Below are 24,351 nucleotides of genomic sequence, written 5' to 3' on the forward strand. Positions count from 1 at the left end.
ACATTAAAATGGTTATTGCAGAATCGTAGTAAATTGATCCAATATAATCATGCACAATACAAAGATTAAAGTATTTATTAAAGAATGGTGAACATTAATACCATGTTTTCCGAATTCCCAAACTCCAAATTTTATTTTTAACTTCAAAAATTCTCCAAATTTTAGAATTTAAATATTATTTTTTAGGGTTTGAAATAAACCTGGTAGGTAAGAGATAAGGTAAGGTGCAGCTAAAAGAAACATGTTTCTAACTATCTAAAAGCTTTATTTTGTTTGAATTGCTTTAGATAAACGAAATTATCAATTTAACCAAATTACATAGATAAAAGTTGTATATACCAGTCGTACATAAAACTTGTATAACCTAGCAAAAGTTTACTGATTCCAATTTCATAATATGTACATTTAAATGAATGATAAAAATATTGTAATGACACATTACACTAAAACATATTTACAGTATTAGACTATGACATTTTCCGTATTTAAAAAATAGCAACAAATTATACCATGCTTCCTTAAAGTATAAGATAATAAAGTTCATAAAAATCATACATATGTTGTACCTTGTGGTTTGTCCCAAGGCAGAGTAGGATAAGAAAAGCTAACTATCTGTGCACACAATCAAAAGTATCTGTAAACTCTTAATATTCCTTGATAACAGAATTATTTTATTCTAAAAATGTCATAAACATTATATACTTTTAAATATTCTAGCCCTGCATGAAAAACAATATAAAATATACAAAGAAGATAAATAACAAGTCATAAATAAATGCAAAGAATATTTTTTAAAAAAATATTTATTATCCAAAAAATTTAAAAATAACTGCAAATGTATTATTATATCTGTGCCTCAATGTACAATTTACTCAACTCTCTCAAGTTATAGTCACCACATGGTATAAATAAAATCAAAATTGTAGTCAATCAAAATAAACCATTATTATTTTCTAATAATTAAAAATCTTTTCCTTGACAACCAAATAAAATCAACTAAGAAATTAATATTTAGAAAATGAAAAGAAAAGTTGCTTTTAAAATTAATCTCTCACCAAACATCGATTCAATGCTTAAGATGCTAATTTTAATTGCCATATCATTGATAGGTTAAAGTTATAATCAGATTTTAAAATGATGTTAATAATATTGCAAATATGTTCTAAAAATTCCCTCTTATCAAGGTTCGACTATCTCTTATATATTTACGTACTGAAGATAAGATACTTATTAATTAAATTGGAACTTTCATTTTAAATTAACATTAAAACACCAAAGTAACAGATTTAACTCACCATCGCAGGTTGACTGCTTTGTTAGCTCTTCATTAGGTTGTATAATAGAGTCTAGCGGCTTTTTGAATTTGGATGATTTAAACTGTAAATATGAACCAAAAATAAGAACTTTTAAGAAATAGTATAATAATCACAATAACTTATTTCAAAGAAACATTTTCTCTTGAATTAAAAAAAAGATTAATGTATACCAGCTATTATTACAGCAATTTTATCAAACCCAACACTAATAGAAGATTATGAAGCCTTATTTTAACAAACTTTCTCCACATATTTTTTGAAGCATAAATACAAAAAATAATAAATGTTATAAAGTTTAGATTATAATGAGAATAAATTTTTGAAAAAAAATGTCCTTTTAATCATTTTAAAGCTACTTTTAATTTTTAGTATATTCTTGATACAAATAATTTTTGTTACTGTTTTAATTAAGTAATTTTCTAAATAACTGGAAATATAGTTTGGTCTAAAACTAAACATTTTTATTTTTAACTGAAAAAAAGATTTTCAGATAAACAATAAGCAACTTTTTTTCTCAAAACCAGAAAATAAACAAATAAATAATAAGAAAAAGTCTGAAAAAAAATAATGTTGATATCATTAAAATTAACTGGAAAGTTATATTGAATTCCATAATAATCGATTTGAAACTTGGAAGTTGTAGTACAAATATTAGGCAACTACATATGACAACAAAGAGTGAAACGAACAACCGTTTGCATTAAAATATAAATATGACATACAAAGTAGATTAAATGACTTTAAAAATTTTATAAGATGGGAAGAAAAATATTTCATCTTAATAAAATAAGCAAAAAGCAAATAAAAATGTTCTATATTAGTATAATACACAATCATTGTTTAATGCTAAATTAAATCTGATTTTAAAACTATTAAGCCAACTTCACACACATCTTAAATTAATTAAACAAGACACAGATAATTTGAATAATTTCTGTAACTAAAGTTTAAAAGATGTAACCAAAATAAAAAAAAATAAAAAAGAATTTACAACAAAAGCAAACATTGAAAAAATTATAGGTTAAAAAAAAATAATCTTTCATTTTCTGTTCAATAAAGAAATATTAGTATAAAAGAAGCAATTTAATATCTGATTTTTTTTTTCTAAATAAAAACATCAATGTGAAAAAATAAATAAAATATATGACTTTCAGACATAACTTTTTTTTCTAAATTAAAATATAATTGATTAAATTAAAATGAATTACCCCAGGAAACTGACATATTAACTAATCTAAAAACTTTACTTGCTCACATAATTAAAATTGCATAGTTTGTACAAACATGAACTAGTAATATTATTGCACAACTAACGGATTCATTTTGATTGTTATTTTTTATTAAGTGAATCATTAAAGAATACAGGAATCATAATACAAAGATAAATCAGTTACATAAAACAAAATATATATTTATAAAAAAAATTTTTTAAACATTAATTTTATTCTTTGGGAAAATTTATTTCAGGAGGACTTTTTACTTTCAATCTCTTTTTAAAAGTGAGTCAAATTTTTTAAGCATCATTTTCTTCTTAAATGACATAAAATTATTATTTTTTTTAAATCAAGTGATTCAACTCAAACTTTGTTACTTATTTTAATAATTTAGTTCCATATCAGTTACCTAGTTTTAAACATTCCAGTTTTTTGATTAAATAAATAAGTACCAATTAATAAACATATAACAAATATTAACTTAAAAAAATATAGATGACTATAATAAATGAAGATTATAATGCAGTAAGAAATATAAAAATAAAACTTAATAAAATTCTACACAAAATTTGTTTCATTTTATTTTTAAATAAAATATTAGAACAATTTTAAACAGATAAAATAACCTAACTTCAAATTATATATATATATATATTTATATATATATATACGTTCAAAATGAAGATAAAACAAAGAAAAATTATAGACATATGAAGAAAAAAAAAAGGGGGGGGGGGAATAATAAGTAAAAAAAATAACAAACAGTTTAAAAAAAAGGATGAAATTTTATTACAAAAAAAACCCGAAAAAAAAAATCTTTTCATCAGCCCACACGATTATATCAGCAAAAAAGAGTGCTTTCTGATATTGTATCAATAAAGCCAAAGCAAAATATATTAATACAATAGTGTGAGGAGCACTCAAAAATTTTTTTTACAAAAATTACAACAAATAAAATAGAACACAATAAGTAAAAATAATATGTAAAAACAGAAAATAAAATAAAATAAAAAACAGTATAAAACATAGACTATAAAGCGAGTAGCGAAATCAGATGTACTTACATGGTACTTACATGTTTTTGCAACAAGACTGCCAGATTACAAAATATGAAAAAAATAGAGCAAATTGAGTGTAACTAGAGGGTTTTACTGTGCCTTTCTTACTGCACATTATCTTCATTTTGAACTTATCTAATGAGTTCTGTTTACTTGCAGCTTATGCGCAATAAATGAAACTTATTGTTTTTCATAACTTTCTTCGTGTTTTCTTGTATTTATATATATATATATATATATTTATGATATCAGTACAACGGAAAAACATTTTGAAAGCACAAATTAATTCAAAAAAATATATATACCAATATTTTGCAGGAAGGCATACAGAACACAGATGTTTACGAATTCATTAAAAGGAAAATAAATAAATGAACTTGCAATTAATCTTTGACTTTGATTACTTTTAAACTTATTGTAAAATAATTTAGTTCAGAAAAGAAGAAGAAAAAGTAAGATATCAATGTTTTATAAACATTAAAGGGTAACTTAAAATAAAAATTTATACCTGATAATATAAGCAAGATTGGCAACAAAAGATATAGCATGAATATGAAGGTAAAACATTAACATAGTAAACAGAACAATATAAGCTACTTTTTAACACACATTAATAAAAAATGCTTAAACCTTTTGCTTAATGACTACATTTCCGATCTTTCTTTGACTTTCTCTAAGGATTCTTTCTGATACTTTTGCATTTTCTTCTTGGCTTTCTTTATAAATTTGTTCCTGGATGTTAACAATGCACAATATTAAAAATTAAACTTCAATTATTAAACTTTCAATTTCAGGTAGATATGATTTTAATTTCAAACATATAAGAACAAAATGAAAGAGGAAAAATGAAATTACTTGGATAAAGCTATTGGTAAATGGCAACTTATAATTTTCCTTAGATGGCAAAAGGGTCTGTTTCGGTAGAATTTTAATTTTTACATTTTATATTACACTTATGTATACCAATTTTAAAAGATAGTCAAATGACATACAATCATAGTTGTCAATCTCACAATAAATAAATAATAAACAAATAATATGTGTGTAAAAAAAATCTTGACATGAAATTCTTTGTTCATAGGAAAAATCATCTTTAAGAATTAAGAAACTTTCTAAATTACTCTTCCTATAGGTAATCTGAGAAAAAATTCAGTTTTTCTGACAAAACAATCATAATTCCTTGCAAACATGTCAATTTTGAATAGAAAAAAAAAAAAATTTCTCAACTACCGAAAATTAACTAAAAATTCAACTTAAAAAAAAAAAGTTAAATTATACTTTCTTTCTTTATTAATAAATGTCAAATAAAATTTTTTAAGAGTGTTAATAGTAATTTTTTTTTTTTTCTTAGTTGCACAGTTAAATGCAGAAATTGAGATTTAAAATTTTTTTTTGCATATCAAAAGGAAAAAATATGAAACAAGAAGTTTTGAAGGAAAAGACAATGAAAAGTTTATTTGGCCCATAAATTATTTGTTTATTCAATTATTAAAAGTTTTTACTCATTAAAAGTTATTAATCATCCCTTCTTAATATTATTCTCTAGAATTATTATGACTTGATTTCTTTTATTATCACTTATTCCAAAATAAAGGTATAAAACTAAAAGTGAATTTATTATGTAAGGTAAATCTGTAATATTAGACTACGTAAAATTTTTTGAAAAATATTTTGAATACTGTGAGTCTTAATATGAGAAATTCAAGCAGATATAAGAAAAACAACTATTTTAAGGCTTTAAACATAAAGGTAAATTAAAGCTTTACAAAATAAAATAAAAATTCTTACCCAGTTTTCTCTTTCCACTCTTAAAATATTTTCCTCTAACAGTCTTTTTAAGTGTATTTCATCCATTTCCAATCTGAATATAAAAATAATTTTTTGATTAAAAAATGGTTTTTGAACATTTAACTAAATCTTGAAGGGGGCTAGAATAAGATTTAGTATAGATTTGCCCGTTTTATTTAAACAAAAAATCTAATAATTTACAATTTATATTATATTACAAAAATGCATGTATTTACAAAAATTTAAATTTTTTATAATTACATGCTATTTTGAAATAATTTGCGTAATTTAATAGGCCTTAAAAAAGAAAGTTTCATCAACAACAGCTGAAAAGATTTAAATTTGTTATTTTCCTTTAACTATGATATGATGCATGAATGAATTGTGTTAACTTCAACTATGAATCGAGTTGGGCTTCATATAAATGGAAATTAATTACGTAATGTGATTATTTGAGTAATCATAGAAAGCTTTCATGCTAAATAACAGTACCATGGAAGAGGCTCTGTCACCATTTTTGTACATAAGATAATATTTTATCATAAAAATACTACCTTTTGAAACCGAAGCAACTAAAAACGAAGTTAACGATTCAGCGACTTTAAACATACAGAAAATTTTTACGTATTACAAAATTATTACAAGCATTGAACTTAACTTTGAAACATACCAAAGTTTCAAAACAGTGTAGTATGATAAAATTGAATTAATCAATGTTTTTCTATAGAAATTATTACATATTTAAATAGAAATATCAACTTACCGCTTAAATACAAATTTGTTTACAAATGTCCTAAATTATTTACCTGATACTCGCATGCATTATTTTTTGGCACAAATGATCCTAAAACAAAAATTAATCTCGCATGCAAAATCACAGCAAGCGTTTTTAATGTGATGGCCATTCTCACTGCATATGGTTGAAAGGCCTGTCCCATTGGATGCGAACCAAATTGACGAATTTTTTGCAAGTATCTATTTCCCACCAATGTAGGGTTTTTTAGCATAGCAAAAAAAAAAATAATAATTTCGGGCAAAATTGAAAACTGAATGAGATTTTTTGGTATCAGAAAAAGAAATGCAAAATTGCATCCAGATAGAATGGTTCTTTTACGCATTTCTTCTAAACAAAACAAATTAATGATTTTTTTAAGTCAGTTTTTAACCAGTTATAGTATTTGTTTATGTGTATTAACACTGAGAAAAAAGGACAAAAAGAATGGAAGTCAGAAAAAAATGCAGGAATAAATAACACAAACGATATAATAGATAACTTAATCAACAATATAAAAGTAACAGTGACTTTTAAAAGTTACAATAGTTGGAACTCATTATTTTTTCCAAAGAAAGTCTAAATAAATAATTTCTACATACATTTTACATTAAATTTTTAAGATGATTTACTCAGAATTATTTAAATGAAATATTTTTAAATAAATTCTTTGAACCAATTTCTCCTCCTTAAATTATGAAAAACTCAAATATTGAACTTCAAAGCCTAATTTATCTAAAAATATTTCGTTGTTTACCTTTTCATAAAAAAAATTAATTTGAGCCTGGAGATGATGTTTACTTTAAAATTTATTTTGATAAAAAAATCTTCATATTTTCAAAAGGGAATATTTTTGAAATATCAGTATCAGAACAGAATATTCACTTCCCCAAACTTCGCTTTACTATTCATAATTAAGAAAATGAGCAAAATTTGGTTAAGTGCTCTCAATGCATGTAAATATGAATTATCATATACGCTTATGTGAGATCGGAAAGGAGAAGTTGTAGAGGAGTTCGTTAAACAATAATGTTAAAGTCGGGTAAAAAAGTAATGTCGTTTCTATGTATTTCGACATTCGTTTGCCAATTATGAGTTCTATGTGTAATTCAAAGTCGCACACGTGAACAAAAGATATTTTCAGGTTCAAGTGACTTGTTTACTCCTAAATAATAAACAGCAGATCGTAAAGACACGGTTCCCAGTAGGACACCGAAGTCAAGTATCACTGGCTGCTGTCAGTAAGCGGGTGGGTGACAACTTTGATCAGCCTGCGTATTGACCGAGAGTGTACGGTATCGGTCCTCGTAAACTGTTCTACCGTAAAGTGCTCGACTTAGCGAGCAGGTAATTGGGACACCAAAGTAGGGGAGTCATCCCCTCTGCAGAGGATCAAAATTGCGATGGCATGTCTACGGATCATCCTCAGGGACGTTTCCCAGACAGTCACCAATAACCTATTGTGCAGCTCTAGTGCGACGTAAGTAAAGTACCTATCTACCTAAATAATGGAATTTTAATAGGTTTGTTGCTATTCATGGTGAACAGGCTAGCCAAATACCAGATGAGGTACATATCCGGTATTGTTATCTTCTTAAGTTTCACTAGGGTGATAAAACAGAATTCCAAAGTTGTAACCAAAAATATTTGCGATGTTTACTTAAGTGCGTTAGACATTTGTCAATGCTGAAGGAGGTTTTCCCATACAGCACAGTTCATTCATTAGACATTCAGATTTCTACCACGAGTCTAATGGACGTTGTAGATCAAGCATGGATAATTGAAAAGCTTAGTGGAAGAACCGACTAAGTGACACTTTAATGAATTTGAGTAAATAATATTTGTTTTTAGTGTGGATTTTCTCATGGCAAATAATTATAAAACATTTGCAATATATCCTTCATTATGTTAAATATATTATTGCTTTTAATGTATAATGGTTTGGACTAACCATAGGATTCTTAAAAATATAGTAATTTATTTTTTTCAAGTGAGTATTTTTGAAAAATTTGAATACCTCTGAAAATTTGAATGCATATGAAGCCCTCTTTGCAGAAAGTTATAAAAAATTTGCAAAATGCTCTCCTTTAATTTCATACGTATGCTCATATCGTAGCATTGGACTAAAAATTGCTTCTAAAAAATTTGAGTATTGATTTTCTAACACACATGGGTATATTTGCAAAAAAATTGAGATTCACTTTATAATCTGAAAGAAGTTTAAAATTATTTCCTCATTGCAAAAAATTGTTAAAAAAAAATCGCAAATTGTCCTTTACTACGTTAATTATATGCTCTTAAAGAGAGTAATCAAATCCTTCTTGAAAAATCCGAGTGCTTATTTCTTGAAACATATTGGCATTTTTGAAAAAATTGACTCTCACTTTGAAATGTGAAACAAGTTTCAAATTAATTACATATTGCAAAAAATTATAAAAAATTCACAAAGTGTCCTCCATTATGTTAACCCTATATATGCTCTTAACGTATATTATCTTAACGCATTGAAACTTTTTTCAGTTTACAAAGTGAGTGCCAATTCTTTCAAAAATTCCATATGTGTCAAGAAATGAGAACTCAAATGTTTTGATGATTTGTTTACTCCAAACAATACTACGTTAAGAGCATGTTTAAAGTTAACATAATGGGGGACAATTTGCGAATTTTTTATAATTTTGGAAACGAGGAATTCATTCAAAACTGTTTTAGATTAAAAAGTGTAAATTTTTTTCTCCCAAAATACCCATATACATATGTGAAAAAATAAATACCTAAAATTTTTAAGAAGCAATTTTCAGTCCAAACAATGCTGATTTAAGAGCATGCGCATAAAAATAAAGGAAGACACTTTGCGAATTTTTTGTACCTTTTTTCAACAAGAAATTTATTTGAAACTTGTTTCAAATCATTCATTTGAAATTTCTTCAGATAGTAAGGTAAATTTTTTCAGAAATACCCATCTATGTGAAGAAATAAATACTAAAATGTTTTTAAGAAGCATTTGTTTATTCTAAATCCTGCAACGTTAAGAGCATATATATGGTTTACAATTTACATAATGAGGGATACTACGAATTTTTTTTACAATTATTAATTGCTATGAAAAATTTATTTGAAGCTTGTTTCAGATTAAAAAGTTAGAATCAAATTTTTCAAACATACCCATAGTTGTAAAAAAATGAATACCCAAAATGCTTAAGAAATATTTGTTTAGTCCAAACCATGCCACGTAAAGAGCCATGCTACGTCATCCCTACTAAGAGCTTATCAATGGGGTTGAACTCTCTTCCATACTGAGGAAGTAGGGTGTAGCGCTCATCCTATAGACGAGAGGTAAACGATCCGAAGTGAAGTGAAGTCTTCCCATAGTACTATAGTAAGTGAGGTCATCAACCTTAAAAGTGGGGTGTAGTGCTCATTATCCCCCTACTGCTATTTAGGTGGTTATTTTTTCTTGTTTTTGTTAATTATTGATTCGTGAAAAAGCATACATTCCTCCTTAATCTATGGAAGCTGCTTTTTCAAATTTTTCATTTTCACCAATTTTGTTCTCACCGTGCTATAACGTTTGATTTCAAGCAAGAGATTTTCTAGAGTTGTTCATTGACTGTTTATCTACAAGTCACTTAGCGGGTTCTTCCATCCAATGAATACTCAAATAATGTCACGTAACACAGTTCTTTCATCGAGTATCTTCGGAATGAATAGATTTAGCAACATAATGAATTTTAATTTTAATTTGTAATTTTCCTAATATTTTTTTAAATGTTACTTAGCCGGTTCTTCCACTAAGCTCTTCAATTATTAAACGCTTTTCTGTAGTGATCTATCGTACTTCATGTACAAACTTCTCATACAAGTACTAAGTAGGAAAAATATAAGTGAAGAACGCGGTGGATGTCGTAAAATCACTTACTGTAACATTTTTCGTTTATTTTCGGGATTAATTTTTGTGCTTCACAGCGTCTTGCGACGTATTTGCGATGTATTTCACTCATCCTATTGCAATTTCAAGTTAAGTCTCAGTTTTTGCAAACCAAAAAAGGGGAGAAAAAATCGCGAAAAAAGCATTAAAATATGCAATAACTTTCGGAAAAAATCGGATTTAAAAAAAAAATCGCGTCAAGCTTATAAATAAAAATGCCCTTTTAGTTTATCAAATTTCAATTGTGTAATTGCATTTCTGTTGCCTGCAGAGCATCCTACATGGTATTGTCTACTACATGTTTAACAATAAACAATTTTCGAAATAATCATTGAATGTTAATTTTTATTCAAATGTTAACTATTTTGTTTAATTTTATTGAATATTTTTTTAAGTTATAGCAAAAAAAACATAAGACAAAAAATTAGTTTTTTTTATAAAATGTCTATATTTCCATAAGTATTTAAGCTATTGACGAAATTTTGTGCAATTATTGCATATAATAACTAAAATAATTGTTACAAAATACAATTTTATAGCAAAATTTTTTGGCATAGGGTGTTCACAAACATTTTCCGTGTGTAATTTGTTGTCGGTCCCTCAAACCACTAAAAAGCTTTAAACTTCATTGATAAGTACGAGAAATCGCATGATTTAAACACTTCTAAAGTTATAAAATGATTCATTAATTATTTCTTGAGAAATATGAAAAAAATGTAGTAGCATAGAAGTGTTTCCATTATTTTGTATGTGTTTTAATTTTACTTACGATATGCACTCTCACTGTTTTGCATTCGTCCTTCGACATCCTTGTCTTTAGTTGACATTAAGGACCATTTGATCAGGGCTGATATCAAGCCGGAAAAAAAAGAACAAAAGCTGATAAGAAAATTGTTTCATTACAGCTTTTGTTTTCGGGAAGATCCAATTATCCATGATTATCAAAAAAATTTTTAAAAACTATTACACATATAAATATGATTGTCTTTTGGCTCGAGAAAATTAAATCATGAAAAATAGTTAAAATTGTAAATAGAAAGAGCTTCTTTTATTTCTTACGAATATCGTCTATAAATAAAATGGTTTTGCTGCCGGTTTTCTCCTTTTCCCGTCTTACATTCAGCTCGCTAGTTGATTATGGTAGCTTACAAGAGTATGGTTTCAGAATGTAACAAAATTCAATAACCGTATCATTAAAAATATAAAAATCGAAACACATCGTTACGATTTGAATAATTCTTCAAGACTTATTACAGCGTCTAGCTGAAATGAATGTCTATTTGAATCGAATGCCGGCCTTGAAAGGACAAAGCATTGTTCTTAAAACGCCTTAGCCTTTATGAATGGACATACCTAACAGAAATTACTCTAATTAGGAAGGTAAGAATGGGGTGGAGTTGGCGTGTGTTAGGCGATGTGATGATGTAAAAAGAAAGAAAAAAAGAAAATTCGGAAACTAGTCCTATCTGAAAAGCAGGGATGTAGGCGATTGCTTGATCGGGGTCAATCGGTTGGGCATTGTAGACAGCGTGAAATATAGATTGAATGTCTTTAAAGTGGTGAAAGTGGTTTAAATCAACAACTCCAAGTAGGATTTCTTAAGATGAGGTAAGGATTAGATCCTTCTTATTTTTATTTAATGTTTACTTTTCGTAATTCTGCTTGAATGAACAATATCTCTAATTAATAAATATAATAAATACATTTCTGTAATTAATAAGTTAAATTAAGACATCGATAAAACTACTTCCAGTTGAGGAACAAAACTGCTTCCAATGTTTTCAAATGGACACTAATTTAATTAGGCCTAATAAAGCAATCACCGATGATTCAATTGGGTTTTAAAAGAAGTAGATAAGAAAAGAAAACCTAAGGCAATAACATGATAATAGTGTATTCAAAATACGATGATAAAATAAAGTGAGAGATTTTAGTTAAATTAGGAACCTATGTATAGTTAGATATTCGTTTTATTGTTGCCGTCATTCATTTAATTTAATGAGGGCGATAAGGTGAACATAGCTACTTCCAAATGAGTGAGATAGTTTTGGAAAATGGGGATACTAAAATGCTAGCAGATGAAGACATAGTTATTAATTTGTATGCGTTTTGAAAGCTAATATTAACATTAATTATACACACCTTTACTTCAACCTCATATCAGAGAAAATTTTGAAGGTTTGACTCTCTAATCAGTTATTATACATAAAAAAATTAATTAGTTCATATTGAACAGTCGATACTTTAAAGGGGTTTTAAGAGAAAAAATACGATGTCGATACGATACAAGAAAAATACGAAGGATAAAAAGAGAAAGAAAATTGCATGTTAAAAATGTATTTGACATGTAATGATAAAATAATTTGAAAGATCCAATGTTAAGTTAGACGGATAGCTAGTTGGATATTGTTTAATTATAGACGTCATTTAATTAAACTGAATGATTTGATGGTACGGCAATAAGCATCAACAAAGCTATTTTCAACTGAAATAGATAGCTTTGAATAATAGAGTTACTGAATTATCAGTTAAAATCATTGTCGATAATTTGTCTGCGATACACAGTGTGCATAACAAAGAAAAAAAACTGAGCAGTTTAATAACATTAGATCTCATAATTTTATTTTCTCGCACTAAGATGCAATATTAACGGTTCAGAGGGCCTAATCTCAATTTTATTTTCAAATCGCATATTTAAATTTATATTTCTCAAAAACTATTTTTCCAATTTCTATCGAAGTTTGTATTTTATTTCTGTATATTGAAAAATCGTAAGGAACGCTACCACCATTGTTTTGGCTGTTCAACTTAATTTTGCATTTTGACATGCTGTGCAAAAACTATAAGACGTAGAAACTAGAAATTTCGAAGGTGTGTAGAAAAAAAAAACACTCTGTCGTTATATCGAGAATTATTAACTTTTAAACTTGTAGGGAAAAAAAAGAAACACCATACGGGCAGTTCTGCAGGCTACAGGAATGCAACAACTGGCTTGACATTTGTACGTGCTCAAAGAACCACTTTTATTTAGAACTTAACACGACATTTTATTTTTCGAAGTTCCGATTTTTTTTCAATTTTTTGCTTTAAAAATAACTATTTATCTATTGTAAATATTTTTTCCCCCTCTCAATCTTTTATTCATAAGTTAGCGCTTGAGTTAATATTAAAAGTAACAAAAATAATGAAGAAATAAAATTAAAAAAATAAGAAAGTGAAAAATAAGATGCTGCCAGATGTAACATTTGTATGGAAATTTTTAAAAATACGAAAGATTTAAGAGAAATAAAAACTTTTCCCGATTCGAACTGTAATATTATCTAAGGTTATCGTTTTATGTTGTTAGCAAGTAAAATATATTCTCAATTCTGTTATGCCTGAGTTTTAAAATTTTTTTTCTTCAATTACGGTTTATTATTTTATAAATCCAGGTATCCCTTTATTTCGTTACGATTAACATATTCACAAAATATAGAATTATAATAATAATATATTACACAAACAAAAGCTATTGTTAGAGCAGTACTATTATATGGCGCAGAAACCTGGAAACAGACTAAGATCGAAATACAAAAATTAGAAACCTTTCAAAACAAATGCTTAAGATTTATTTTTAAAATTTTCTGGCCTTACAAAGTATCAAGTCAAAATCTATTAAAGAAAGCTAAAATAAAAACAATAGAAGATGAAATTAAAAAACGAAGATGGAGCTGGCACGGACATATCCTAAGAATGCCCAAAAAAAAAATTACATCTGTTGCGCTTACATGGGCCCCTGATGGTAAAAGAACAAGAGGAAGACCCAGACTTACCATCCAGCGCATGTTTTTGGGCGAATTAGAAGAATGTGCAATATCTGGCTGGGAGGAAGCAATATCTATTGCTAGAGACAGGAGGCGTTGGAGGGATATGCTAGAGGCCTTAAGTGCCCAAGGCTCGTAGAGGATAAGTAAGTAAGTACATAAACAAAATGAACTTTTTTTTAAATCCACTTTTAAAGAAATTAAAAAAATGATGACTGAGAGCAACCACGGGAGTTGGTAAGCGAAGTGAACAGGGAGCGGAGCTTCCTAATAATTTAAAATTACGTGCTATAAAATGAAGTAAATTTGCACACTTTACGATTTAATTTTTTTTTGACGTATATCAAACAAAATTGTTAAAAAAATAACAAACATTTATTAAAAAAAACTATATTTGGATGTAGATACATATAGTAGTTGTATGTGTATACTTTTGAAAAACTATTTTTATAATTGGAAGAAGAAAAAAAATCGTGGTTTGCTTCTAGTTCTAGAGGTATCGCATAATACGCTAAAAGTGAAATTAACATAATTGGTAAAAACTTTCAACGACTCAGAGAGTTAACTACGACTCAGATTATATTCTCCAGATTGCGGCTACCCTTCTAAAAAAATGTGTTTATTCGCAGAAAGTACATTTGTGTGCCTCATTTCATAATATAAAATGTCGTACGCACAAATTAAATATAACATTCAAGTTAAGCGTGTCTTAATATTCTATCTTAGAGCATGATAATTTGATTATTAGATCAAAAGTTTTTTTTAATTCCTAGTCTTTTTTTTCTCGTTTTTTTGTTGTTTTTGTTTCAAGCACTATACCATACAGCAGTGTTTTCCAAACTTATGACTTTTGTGTATCCTTTCTAAATTTTTCGTAACGCTGTGAACCACTAATAAAAAAATTAATGCATTTTTTTAAAAACATGTTTATTATTTTTTTTTTGGTACTAAGTATTTTTAATAAGTTTATTTGCATCAGTGAGAAGGATGATATTGTTTTTGCTGTGATAAAAAAAAATTGCATTAAAGTTACAAATCACAACTGGCTGTTGACACCACTCATTATTAACAGTTAACTCTGTAAAAAATAGTCAATAGAAAAATACGTAATCGTAAATTTTCATGGCTAGCTTTGTTTTTAAATAAGTTGCAAGATATTTTTCATAAGAACGCGTTCCCCCGTTAAACTGTTCCCGTACTCCAAGGAGTACGCGTACCACACTTTGGGAAACACTGTCATACAGCTACCCATCCTATCATTGTCGATTGTACAAAAATCCTTTCTTCTAAATTTTTTTTATTTTTAAAATCGCTATATTTGAACTATATATTCTACAAAAAATTACATTTATTTTTAAAAACTCTAAAACAAGATAGGTGATACATGGCGATATTTATCTCTATTGCAGCGCGTATGACGAGTATAATCGGCGAGTAAAATAAAAAATTATAATATATTTCAAAACTGGCAATTTTAATAAAATAAAATTATTTGGTGGTTTGTTTCTCTTATATTACCAATAAATGAGGTGGACCGGGTTCGAATCCCACAGATGGCTGGTCGATACGAATTCCGCACCCGGCTTGCAGCAACCACAGTGCTGACGTAATATGCCCTCAATGGTAGACGGATCATGAGTCAGAGTCTCCTTGCTTACATTCTAACCGTGGGAGGGTTTCCACTTCATGCAGCGCAAATGCGGGTTAGTCCCACCGAAAAGTCCTCCACTAAGGCAAACCTCTCTCACTACTTGATCCAGGAGTTTCCTTGTCTTCTGGATTGGGTTCAAAATTAAAAGACTACGGTGTTGAACATTAGTAGTCGTAAACCCAAAATACGTAAAAAAAAAGCAATTTTTATTCAGTCAAACATCTTCAAACATAGAAATTCTGATTCGTATCAGCCAAAAACTCAACGATTTGAGATTATTGTTAATTACTAAAATTTTTACCAATTAGAGAGATTTGTTAACTTCGAAATGAATCATAATCTGATAGTGAACAGGATTGGGGCTAGAAAGGGGAAGTAGAATCATTTCCTTGCCAACATGTTGCTAAAAGAGTGCAACAGTGAGTGTAAGAGTTAACCGATTTACAATTATTATTCTTTGGTGCAAATTACATTAATACTAGGAGGCTTCGCCCCCTGCTCGCTAGTGCTCGCCAACCCCCGGAACTGCTTTCGCAGTTCATTTCGGATTGCTTCGCAATCCGATGCTCGCTTTACTCGCTCATTGGATACGTTCTTAACGTCTAGCTTTTGTATACTTTTTTGAACACTGAAGTTCCGAAAACTTTTCACTGTAGAAAATTCTAAACCTGTACATTTCAATATTAATTTAAAATTGCAAACAGTTCACATATTTTTCTTAATCACACTAATCTAAATTTCAGTTTTTGAGAAAAGTAACTGTTGTAAGTTTTGTTTTAAAGTCTTTCCCACAAAAGGGCTAAATCCATGTGTTGTAAAACAATACGAAATAGTAGTCTGCCACTGAACGCCGGATGTAAAGCATCGGCTTCGCTAAAGATACTTTTGTATTTTTAATTCTCTGAATGGCGCCACCCTAATATGGAATTTGTAAAATAAATGTATATATTTTTGATTGTTGATGAAGCCCATCATTTTGCGTTTTCATCAGTGTTCAGAAGCAGAACAACTATAAGTTCTTTATTTTATCACAAAAATATAAAATGTATAAAAAACAAAGAGTAAGAAAATGAGTATAGTCATAGAAAAAGTTAAAATTATAATATAGTATTTGTCAGTTAAAATAAAACTTTTTGTTTAAGTCATTGTTAACAGTTCAAATTTCTCCGAAGCAATTCTAAACCTTAATTTTGCTCACTACGTGCTCTTGCGCGCCGAAGCCTATCAATTGGGTATAATATAGCCTACGTCACAGGTTGTGTTGTTCCTACTAAATTTAACCCATGAACGGCATTTTCTGCGAGCCTAACTTCAAGCCACAAATAAACAAACGATGTGTTCGATCGTTTAAATAGCTGCTCGCCAGATTTTATTGCATTATAAAGAAAAGTTATTGAAACTAAATACAACTAAATAAACAACAACAACTAAAACAAATAACAACAACTACTAATAACAATAACTAAATAAACAACAACTAAATTCCATTCGTTTAGCATTGCGTCAGATGTTGTTCCTACTAAATCGAAGTAGTTGTGTTTTTTTCATATTATACCCAATTGGGTATAATATAGCCTACGTCACAGGTTGTGTTGTTCCTACTAAATTTAACCCATGAACGGCATTTTCTGCGAGCCTAACTTCAAGCCACAAATAAACAAACGAAGTGTTCGATCGTTTAAATAGCTGCTCGCCAGATTTTATTGCATTATAAAGAAAAGTTATTGAAACTAAATACAACTAAATAAACAACAACAACTAAAACAAATAACAACAACTACTAATAACAATAACTAAATAAACAACAACTAAATTCCATTCGTTTAGCATTGCGTCATATGTTGTTCCTACTAAATCGAAGTAGTTGTGTTTTTTTCATATTATACCCAATTAAAACGTGTTAGCGTTTTATATAACATGGATTAGCCATATGATGCTCACTACATGCTCTTGCGCGCCGAATCCAATCAATTAAAAATGAAAACTGTTGCCAGCGCGAGAAAAGAAATATCATCGGTTTTATTGATACATGCATACGTACGTATTAGCGTTTTATATAATATAGATACTATTATGAATTACGGTTAAAGAAATTTGTTAAATGATTTACAACTTAACTTTCAACTGCATGCACAAAATGATGAAGGCAAAAATTGTATTTAAAATACATCCGTCTGCTTGGTAAGCAAAAATAATAAATAACAGTTGGGAACTCACAAAATTTGCTATAACAGTATACTTTTAATTTTAAATGATATTTCAAAAAATGATTACTTGTTTACTAATGATTTATATACACAAATATTTGAACGTGGGAAGTGGAGGCACAAGTGTTCTTTTTAGTACATATATTGGCAAAATTATACTTGAGGGTGCCCCTCGGCGAAATTGGCGATTTACGTTTGGCGCCATTCCTGTTTGCGCGGAACACCGTGGTAACAGGAACTAAGGCCAAAACATAATGATATTTCAATAAAACATTGGAAAATTTCAACAAAACATCGACCAAAAGTTTATAAAAATTGAAATGAACCCAATATAAGAAAAATTAATAAACCCAATAAAATGCATTTTAAATCGAAACAAAAATTAATGAAGTAAGCACAGAAAGAAAAGGAAAAAAACAACTCACTTCCTCATTAAGCTTGACTATCCTCAGATTTAGGTGCACTAAATTCTCTAATAGCAGTTAGGTACTGCCCAAATTTACCATGAATAGAATCTGTGTACCTCCATCGCCACATAAATTCGTCGAAATACGAATCGAAACTGGCGTCTGTGGTACCGGTCTGCGCGGTGACATTTTTTTTCTAAAGTCCCGTTTTATGACTGCCCACATACCTTCGATCTTATTGACCAGAAGCAAAAGTAACCTTACCAGTTGGTATCCAATGTAGAACTAACGGACCTCTGAAATTTCATATACCGTTGAACATTTAAAAATAACGCTAAAATCTAAATCAATCAGAATCACGATTGGGTTTCAACAACGCCCATCTTGGCGATCAACCCTGATCACAACTTGGCAAGAATCGATGGACACCCTCAAATAGTCTCCCCCATATATTTTTAGTTGAATAATTTCAACTGTTTTATGCCAAGAAATATCAATTATTGCGAAGCAATCATCGGGGTTGGTAAGCGTCAGCGGACAGGGGGCTAAGCCAACACCTCCTAGAAAGAACAGGCCTCAGCACGGGTTACCATAAATATCCCTTAGTAGTCCAAACGCAATGACATACTTTGTATTTTCAACCACTGCGCAGCTTAGTCCCCCTAACGTAATGACATTTTTCTTATTTTTCGTCTACTGCGCAGTTAACTTCGTCACATCGGACTACTAAATTGATCCGTGCTGAAGCCTTTCTACATCTAGGAGGTGTTGGCTAAACCCTCCTAGTTTAATATAAATTTCACTGAATATTTCCGAAGTATTAAAGCTATTATTATTTTTTTAATTGAAGTCAGTTCGTCGTTTTTGTTATCTGGTTAAAATTTATGGATAGTTATTTTTTTCTTTGTCATCTAAATTGGAAGCTTAAGCATTCCTTCAACTTAAATCAGCTGCTCTACATATTAAACATGCTCGCGTCTTGTGTAGTTTCCACTATTAATTGCAGATGTGGGATGACAATAAAGTTCGTGATGAAAATACTTTAATCGATGACACAAATTGCATAGTTGACTTTGAAATAGAGGCCAATGATTAAAACGTGATATGAAAAGCGAATCGTTAGGATTGTTTGATGTCAGATGAAAAAAAAAAAAATCCTAACCACATAAAATGCAACAATCTTCAAATCACTTGTAAAGAAAGTACAATTAAAAGAAAATAATTACTTGAATTTAATGTTTTGTAATTCATCAACTATGATTGTTTATGTTTAAAAGTTAATTTACTAGGCTGATTTAAATGTTAATTTAGTTTAACTATTATGCAAACCCAAAGAAAGAAAGGTTTTTGGGTGGGATTTGATTGTAATGTTCGCTAGTGATTAATTGTTAAAAATCACATAATCATTTGCTTAACCATTTTTATAATATCTTTTTTGCAACATAGTTTTAGTTACACACTTTCAAATAAATTAAAAAGCGCGCAAGTACAAACACGTAAAATGCGAAAAAGGTGAAAGCTGTAAACTTTAGATCTCATCGTATTTTTAAGTGCCAGAACTCAATTTTAATGGTTCGAGACTTTAACCTTAAATATGCTAATCAGTTAGAATGAGCTGTGATGGCTCAGGGGATAGAGCGTTCTCCTTACAGTGAGGTGAACCGGGTTCGAATCCTAGCGAGGGCTGGTCGATACGAACTCTGCATCCGGCTTACACCGACCACACTGCTGGCGTAAAATACGAGGCCTGTCTAAAAAGTATCCGACCTTAATTTTTCCCGCGCTAAGTAATTATTCTAAAGCGGCACCATCGTGCACGGTGGAAGGAGGAACCTTAATGCACATGCTTGAAATATTTCACCGCGTTCGGTTGTGCCAGTCGCTGGCTGGTGGTCGCCAAGTAAGGTGCTGTTCGTAGTGTTCGTCGGATTTAGTTTTCTCGTAAGATGATTAAACAAATTGAGCAAAGATATTGCATCAAATTCTGTCAAAAGCTTGGTGATTCTCAAAGCCAAGCAATTCGTAAGATTCAGCAGGTGTTTGGAGAAGAAGCGATGGGTGTAACACAAATTAAGGAGTGGTTCATCCGATTCAAAGATGGCCGCACATCAGCGGAGAGTGAGTAGCGTTGCGGCAGACCCCAAACAGCTCGGAGTGCAGCTAATGTTGAGGGGTTGCGAAATTTGGTGATGGCAGATCGTCGTTTGACAGTGTGGGAGATTGCAGAAGAGGTTGGAGTGAGTAGAGATTCTGCACAAGCAATTTTGCGTGAAGATTTGAACATGAACCGAGTAGCTGCGAAATTCATACCCAAGTTGTTGTCCCTGGAACAAAAAGACCTCCGTTTTGACGTTGCACAGGACCTTCTGGACGCCGCCAACACTGATCCTGGGTTTCTGAAAACCGTGAGAACTGGAGATGAGTCATGGGTGTACGGGTACGACCTAGAAACAAAAAGACAGTCGTCGCAATGGAAGCATCCCGATTCTCCGAAGCCGAAGAAAGCGCAGCAGGTGCGAAGCAAAATCAAGGTGATGCTGACTGTTTTCTTTGATGTCCGTGGAATTGTGCATCGCGAATACGCACATTAAGGACAAACAGTGACAAAGGAGTACTATCAAGATGTTCTCCGGCGACTCCGTGAGGCAGTTCGGTGCAAAAGACCAGACTTGTGGAAGGCGAACAACTGGCACTTGCATCATGCAACGCCTCTGCACATTCATCCCAATTGATCCACACTTTCTTAGCCAAACATGGAATTACAACCATTCGCCAACCTCCCTACTCTTCCGACCTGGCTCCTTGCGACTTCTGGTTGTTTCCAAAATTGAAGACGCCGCTGAAAGGATCCCGTTTTGAGAGTAAAGAATTCCAAAAGAAGACTTCCAGAGGTGTTTCCACCAGTCGAAGGATCGGTGGGCTAAGTGTGTGGAAGCACAAGGGGCCTACTTTGAAGGGGATTAGGGTCCCAACTCCATCAGATATTTGAAATATTTTTTCTGGCCAAAGGTCGGATACTTTTCAGACAGGCCTCGTACCCTCAGTGGTAGACGGATTATGGGTTAAAGTCTCTTTGCCGTCAAGCTAACCATGGGAGGTTTTCCTCTCCATGTAACGTAAATGCGGGTTAGTTCCATCGAAAAGTCCTCCACGAAGACAAATTTCTCCCAATAGCTGATCCAGGAGTTCCCTTGTCTTCTGCATTGGGTTCAAAATTACAAGGCTAGGGAGTTGAACATTAGTAGTCGTAAGCCCAAAATCGGGTCGACTGTTCAACGACGGTTATAAAATAAAATGAGTTAGCATAGATGCTGCGTTAAGTAACAAAATCAGACACAAAATTCTTCATTTCTTTGAACCTTTCACCGTTTTTTTTTCTAAATAAACATCAATTTTTTCCACGTAATTTGGATTTGTGTAAATAGCCTAAGTAATAAGCATTTAGATATATAGTCGGAATCTAGAATATATAAACTCAATATTTCAGTAAGGAGCGTGGTAGAAATTCTGTTCCTCTTAAGCTAATTTCCTTTCTTGCGTTTTTGTCATATATTAAAAACTAATCAAGGTAATGAAAAAATTTTTACCCATGATTGTGAAACTTATACTTAAAAAGAGAATTCCATGTATTAAACTATTTTTATAATTATTTATAATTTTATTTACAAGCGGTTGAAACAAATTTTTAAACTGCAAGGAATATAAATTTTTACACTTGCTCAATTTTCATAATGTAAAATGACAAAAATGAGAATTTGAAGGGAATCGGGTGAAAAATTATTGAAAAATAAAATTTAAAAATAGAATTTCTTTGATGCGGCAAAATACGCAAAAAGTGATTGATGGTTAATGGTCACAAATTTCCTTCCGCCCTCCTGCTCATATAATTGGGACCGTATTATCCTCCATAATTTAAGAGTTAAAAATCTGTATCAATAGAACAAAAAGCTACTGTAGAGCTGCTCTTCAAGCAATTCCAAGCAGCTCTTCAGGGCTAATTATAAATATACACAGTACACTTTGTAAGATTTTCCACTTGAAGAAACAGTGCACCATGCAGTGGATTCCCGCACATGTTGGCATTACTGAAAACGAGATGGCTGATGCCTTGTCAAAAGAGGCAAGATAATTAAACACCAGCAAAGTTACTCATGTCACTCTCAGCGATATCAATTCAGTGACTAAAACGAAATTCAATGATAGGAAAATTCAAATCAAACATCAAATACCTGAAATCAGTACCAATAGAACTCTCACCAGCACACTAACAAGACTCCGGACAGGACACTTTAGGGGGATGAAGACTCATGGTGACGGAACAAGGACTTACTGCCTCTGCAAAAATTGCCCAGACATAGAACTTACCCCCATACATCTTTTCAACCGTCCCGCTATACTGGCACAATTGCAGCAAATAAGTAACAATTCATGGGCGGACTTATATGAAGAAAATTGCCTCCAAATTGCAGATGTTGTATAAAGGACCTTTGATCACATTTAAAATTATTTTCTGTCCATGACACGACACCAACCAACCAACCAATCGAACAAAAAAAAAAGCATGTTAATTTATTCAAACGGAATAAATTATTAGTCTAAATTTATTCAAATGGAGTAAATTATTAAATTATTATTAGTCTAATTTGGTAATTTAAATTATCTTCTGCACTAATTCATTAGCATTTTTAAGGTTAAGTCCTCAAATCATTAAAATTGAGTCCTAGAATGCGAAAATCTTATTATTAAGTCAAAAGTCCTTAAAGTGTTCCAGTTTTTGCTCACTAAACACTGTATTGTACAGTGCGCTCTCTACACTTTAATTACAACGCGTAATATTTAGATGCATGATACGTTCTTCAATCGACGCAAACAGATTTACAAGTTTTTAAATCTTCAATTCAATATAAAATTTCTAATCTCTACCAGAGATGGGAAAAAGTTTTTCATATGATATACTTTTTAATAATTACTTTTTGATATGAAAGTGAATGTGTGAATTCGGGGTAAGTAAATAATGCTTAGGACACGAATTACAATAACGATTAAAATTTAAACACAACAAAAAATTGTTTTAAATGAATAACTCGTTTAAGAAAGGATTCGTGAATTAAATGTTAACATCACGGTGAGTAAGTTTGATTAAAACATCATTTTCGAAAATAATGTGGACGGTTCTTTTAATTGGATTTAACTGCTCGTTTTTAAATTAATTATTATCACTCAGGCGAAGAAACGATTAAAGCGAGGGGATTAATACAAAATAAAATAAAATTTGCTCTGATTTCCGGGTGAAAGTAGAAGTTGAGGTTATTAATGTAAGTGGATCAAGTTTTGCCTTAGGCTTAATGGTTCTCAGAAGAGTTATTATTTTTTCTTTTTGGTTTTTCACTTTCCAAATGAAGGTATAAGTAGTTTTTTAAAACATGTTCTTTTTAACTTTTCAAATTGAGAACTTTACCTTTTTAGACCACAGACATGCCCCGTCATTTGACCCACTGCGGTTTATAAAATTTCTTCTTCGGAAATATCCTTCCATAATCCTTTTCTAAAATAATAATTCAATAGGTCATTTAAAGTCTTACGAAAGTCATTAAATTACAGTGTCTTACTTTTATATTAAGTTTCAGTTTTTTTAATCCCTTGAAATTAAGTATTTTATCGTTCTTGATTGTGTGCCAACTTAACATGGTGTTGAACCATATTATCTACTTAAACTTAATTATTAGATGCTATGGTTCAACTTGTACGGAAATTTAGTTCTATTTAACACCATATTAAGGTTGCAACAGATTGGCACTGAATTTGGTTTAAGGTATTGATATCATGATTAAAAGTTGTTCCTAGTTTTTCAGAAGTGTACTAGATTTTTTGACAAGGGGGTAGTTACTTTACAGATTACACGCACTTTAGTCAGCAGAAGCGCTTAATCTTTATTTTTTCCCCAAAAAATTCAAAATTACCTTCAATTATTGATTTAATTTTAAAACATTCTACAGAGAATCTTCGCAACTGATTACATGATTCTCTTTCCTTATTATTCCATTATTTTGAATTGATTCAAGTTGATGATTCACAATGTTAGAGCATAGGAAAGACTCTTCATTAACACAAGGTGTTTAAAAATAACCGCGCTAAATAAATATTTTTAGAATTCTTGTCAAGGGTGGTTTTGATAAGGCTTACTTTATCAAAGGGGCGAATTTAAAATAG

The 24,351-nt window shown here is 30.3% G+C and overlaps 2 protein-coding genes across 6 annotated transcripts in view; one reads left to right on the forward strand and one right to left on the reverse strand.

Annotated features, from left to right (window-relative positions):
* Window positions 1-24,351, reverse strand: part of LOC107455484 (uncharacterized) — a 180,828-nt gene that overhangs the window by 30,069 nt on the left and 126,408 nt on the right. The window contains exons 1-4 of one of the 5 annotated variants that reach the window (XM_087166353.1): window positions 23,600-23,643; window positions 5,377-5,449; window positions 4,219-4,320; window positions 1,296-1,377 (exon numbers count right to left, since the gene is read on the reverse strand). In XM_087166353.1, coding sequence (XP_087022479.1) covers window positions 1,296-1,377; window positions 4,219-4,320; window positions 5,377-5,449; window positions 23,600-23,628 — 286 coding nt within the window. In that variant the 5' untranslated portion in view covers window positions 23,629-23,643. Of the gene's footprint in view, window positions 1-1,295; window positions 1,378-4,218; window positions 4,321-5,376; window positions 5,450-6,046; window positions 6,293-23,599; window positions 23,644-24,351 lie in introns of those variants that run through there. The other 4 variants (XM_087166355.1, XM_087166354.1, XM_087166356.1 and 1 more) reach the window with 4 other exon arrangements.
* Window positions 11,425-24,351, forward strand: part of LOC107455486 (uncharacterized) — a 48,197-nt gene continuing 35,270 nt past the window's right edge. The window contains exon 1 of the mRNA XM_016073073.4: window positions 11,425-11,681. The gene's annotated coding sequence lies outside the window, so the exon portion shown is untranslated. The remainder of the gene's footprint in view (window positions 11,682-24,351) is intronic.

The sequence above is a fragment of the Parasteatoda tepidariorum genome, chromosome 6, assembly GCF_982258835.1.
Source record: "Parasteatoda tepidariorum strain Cologne lab strain chromosome 6, Ptep-v5.0, whole genome shotgun sequence".
Taxonomy (NCBI): domain Eukaryota; kingdom Metazoa; phylum Arthropoda; class Arachnida; order Araneae; family Theridiidae; genus Parasteatoda; species Parasteatoda tepidariorum.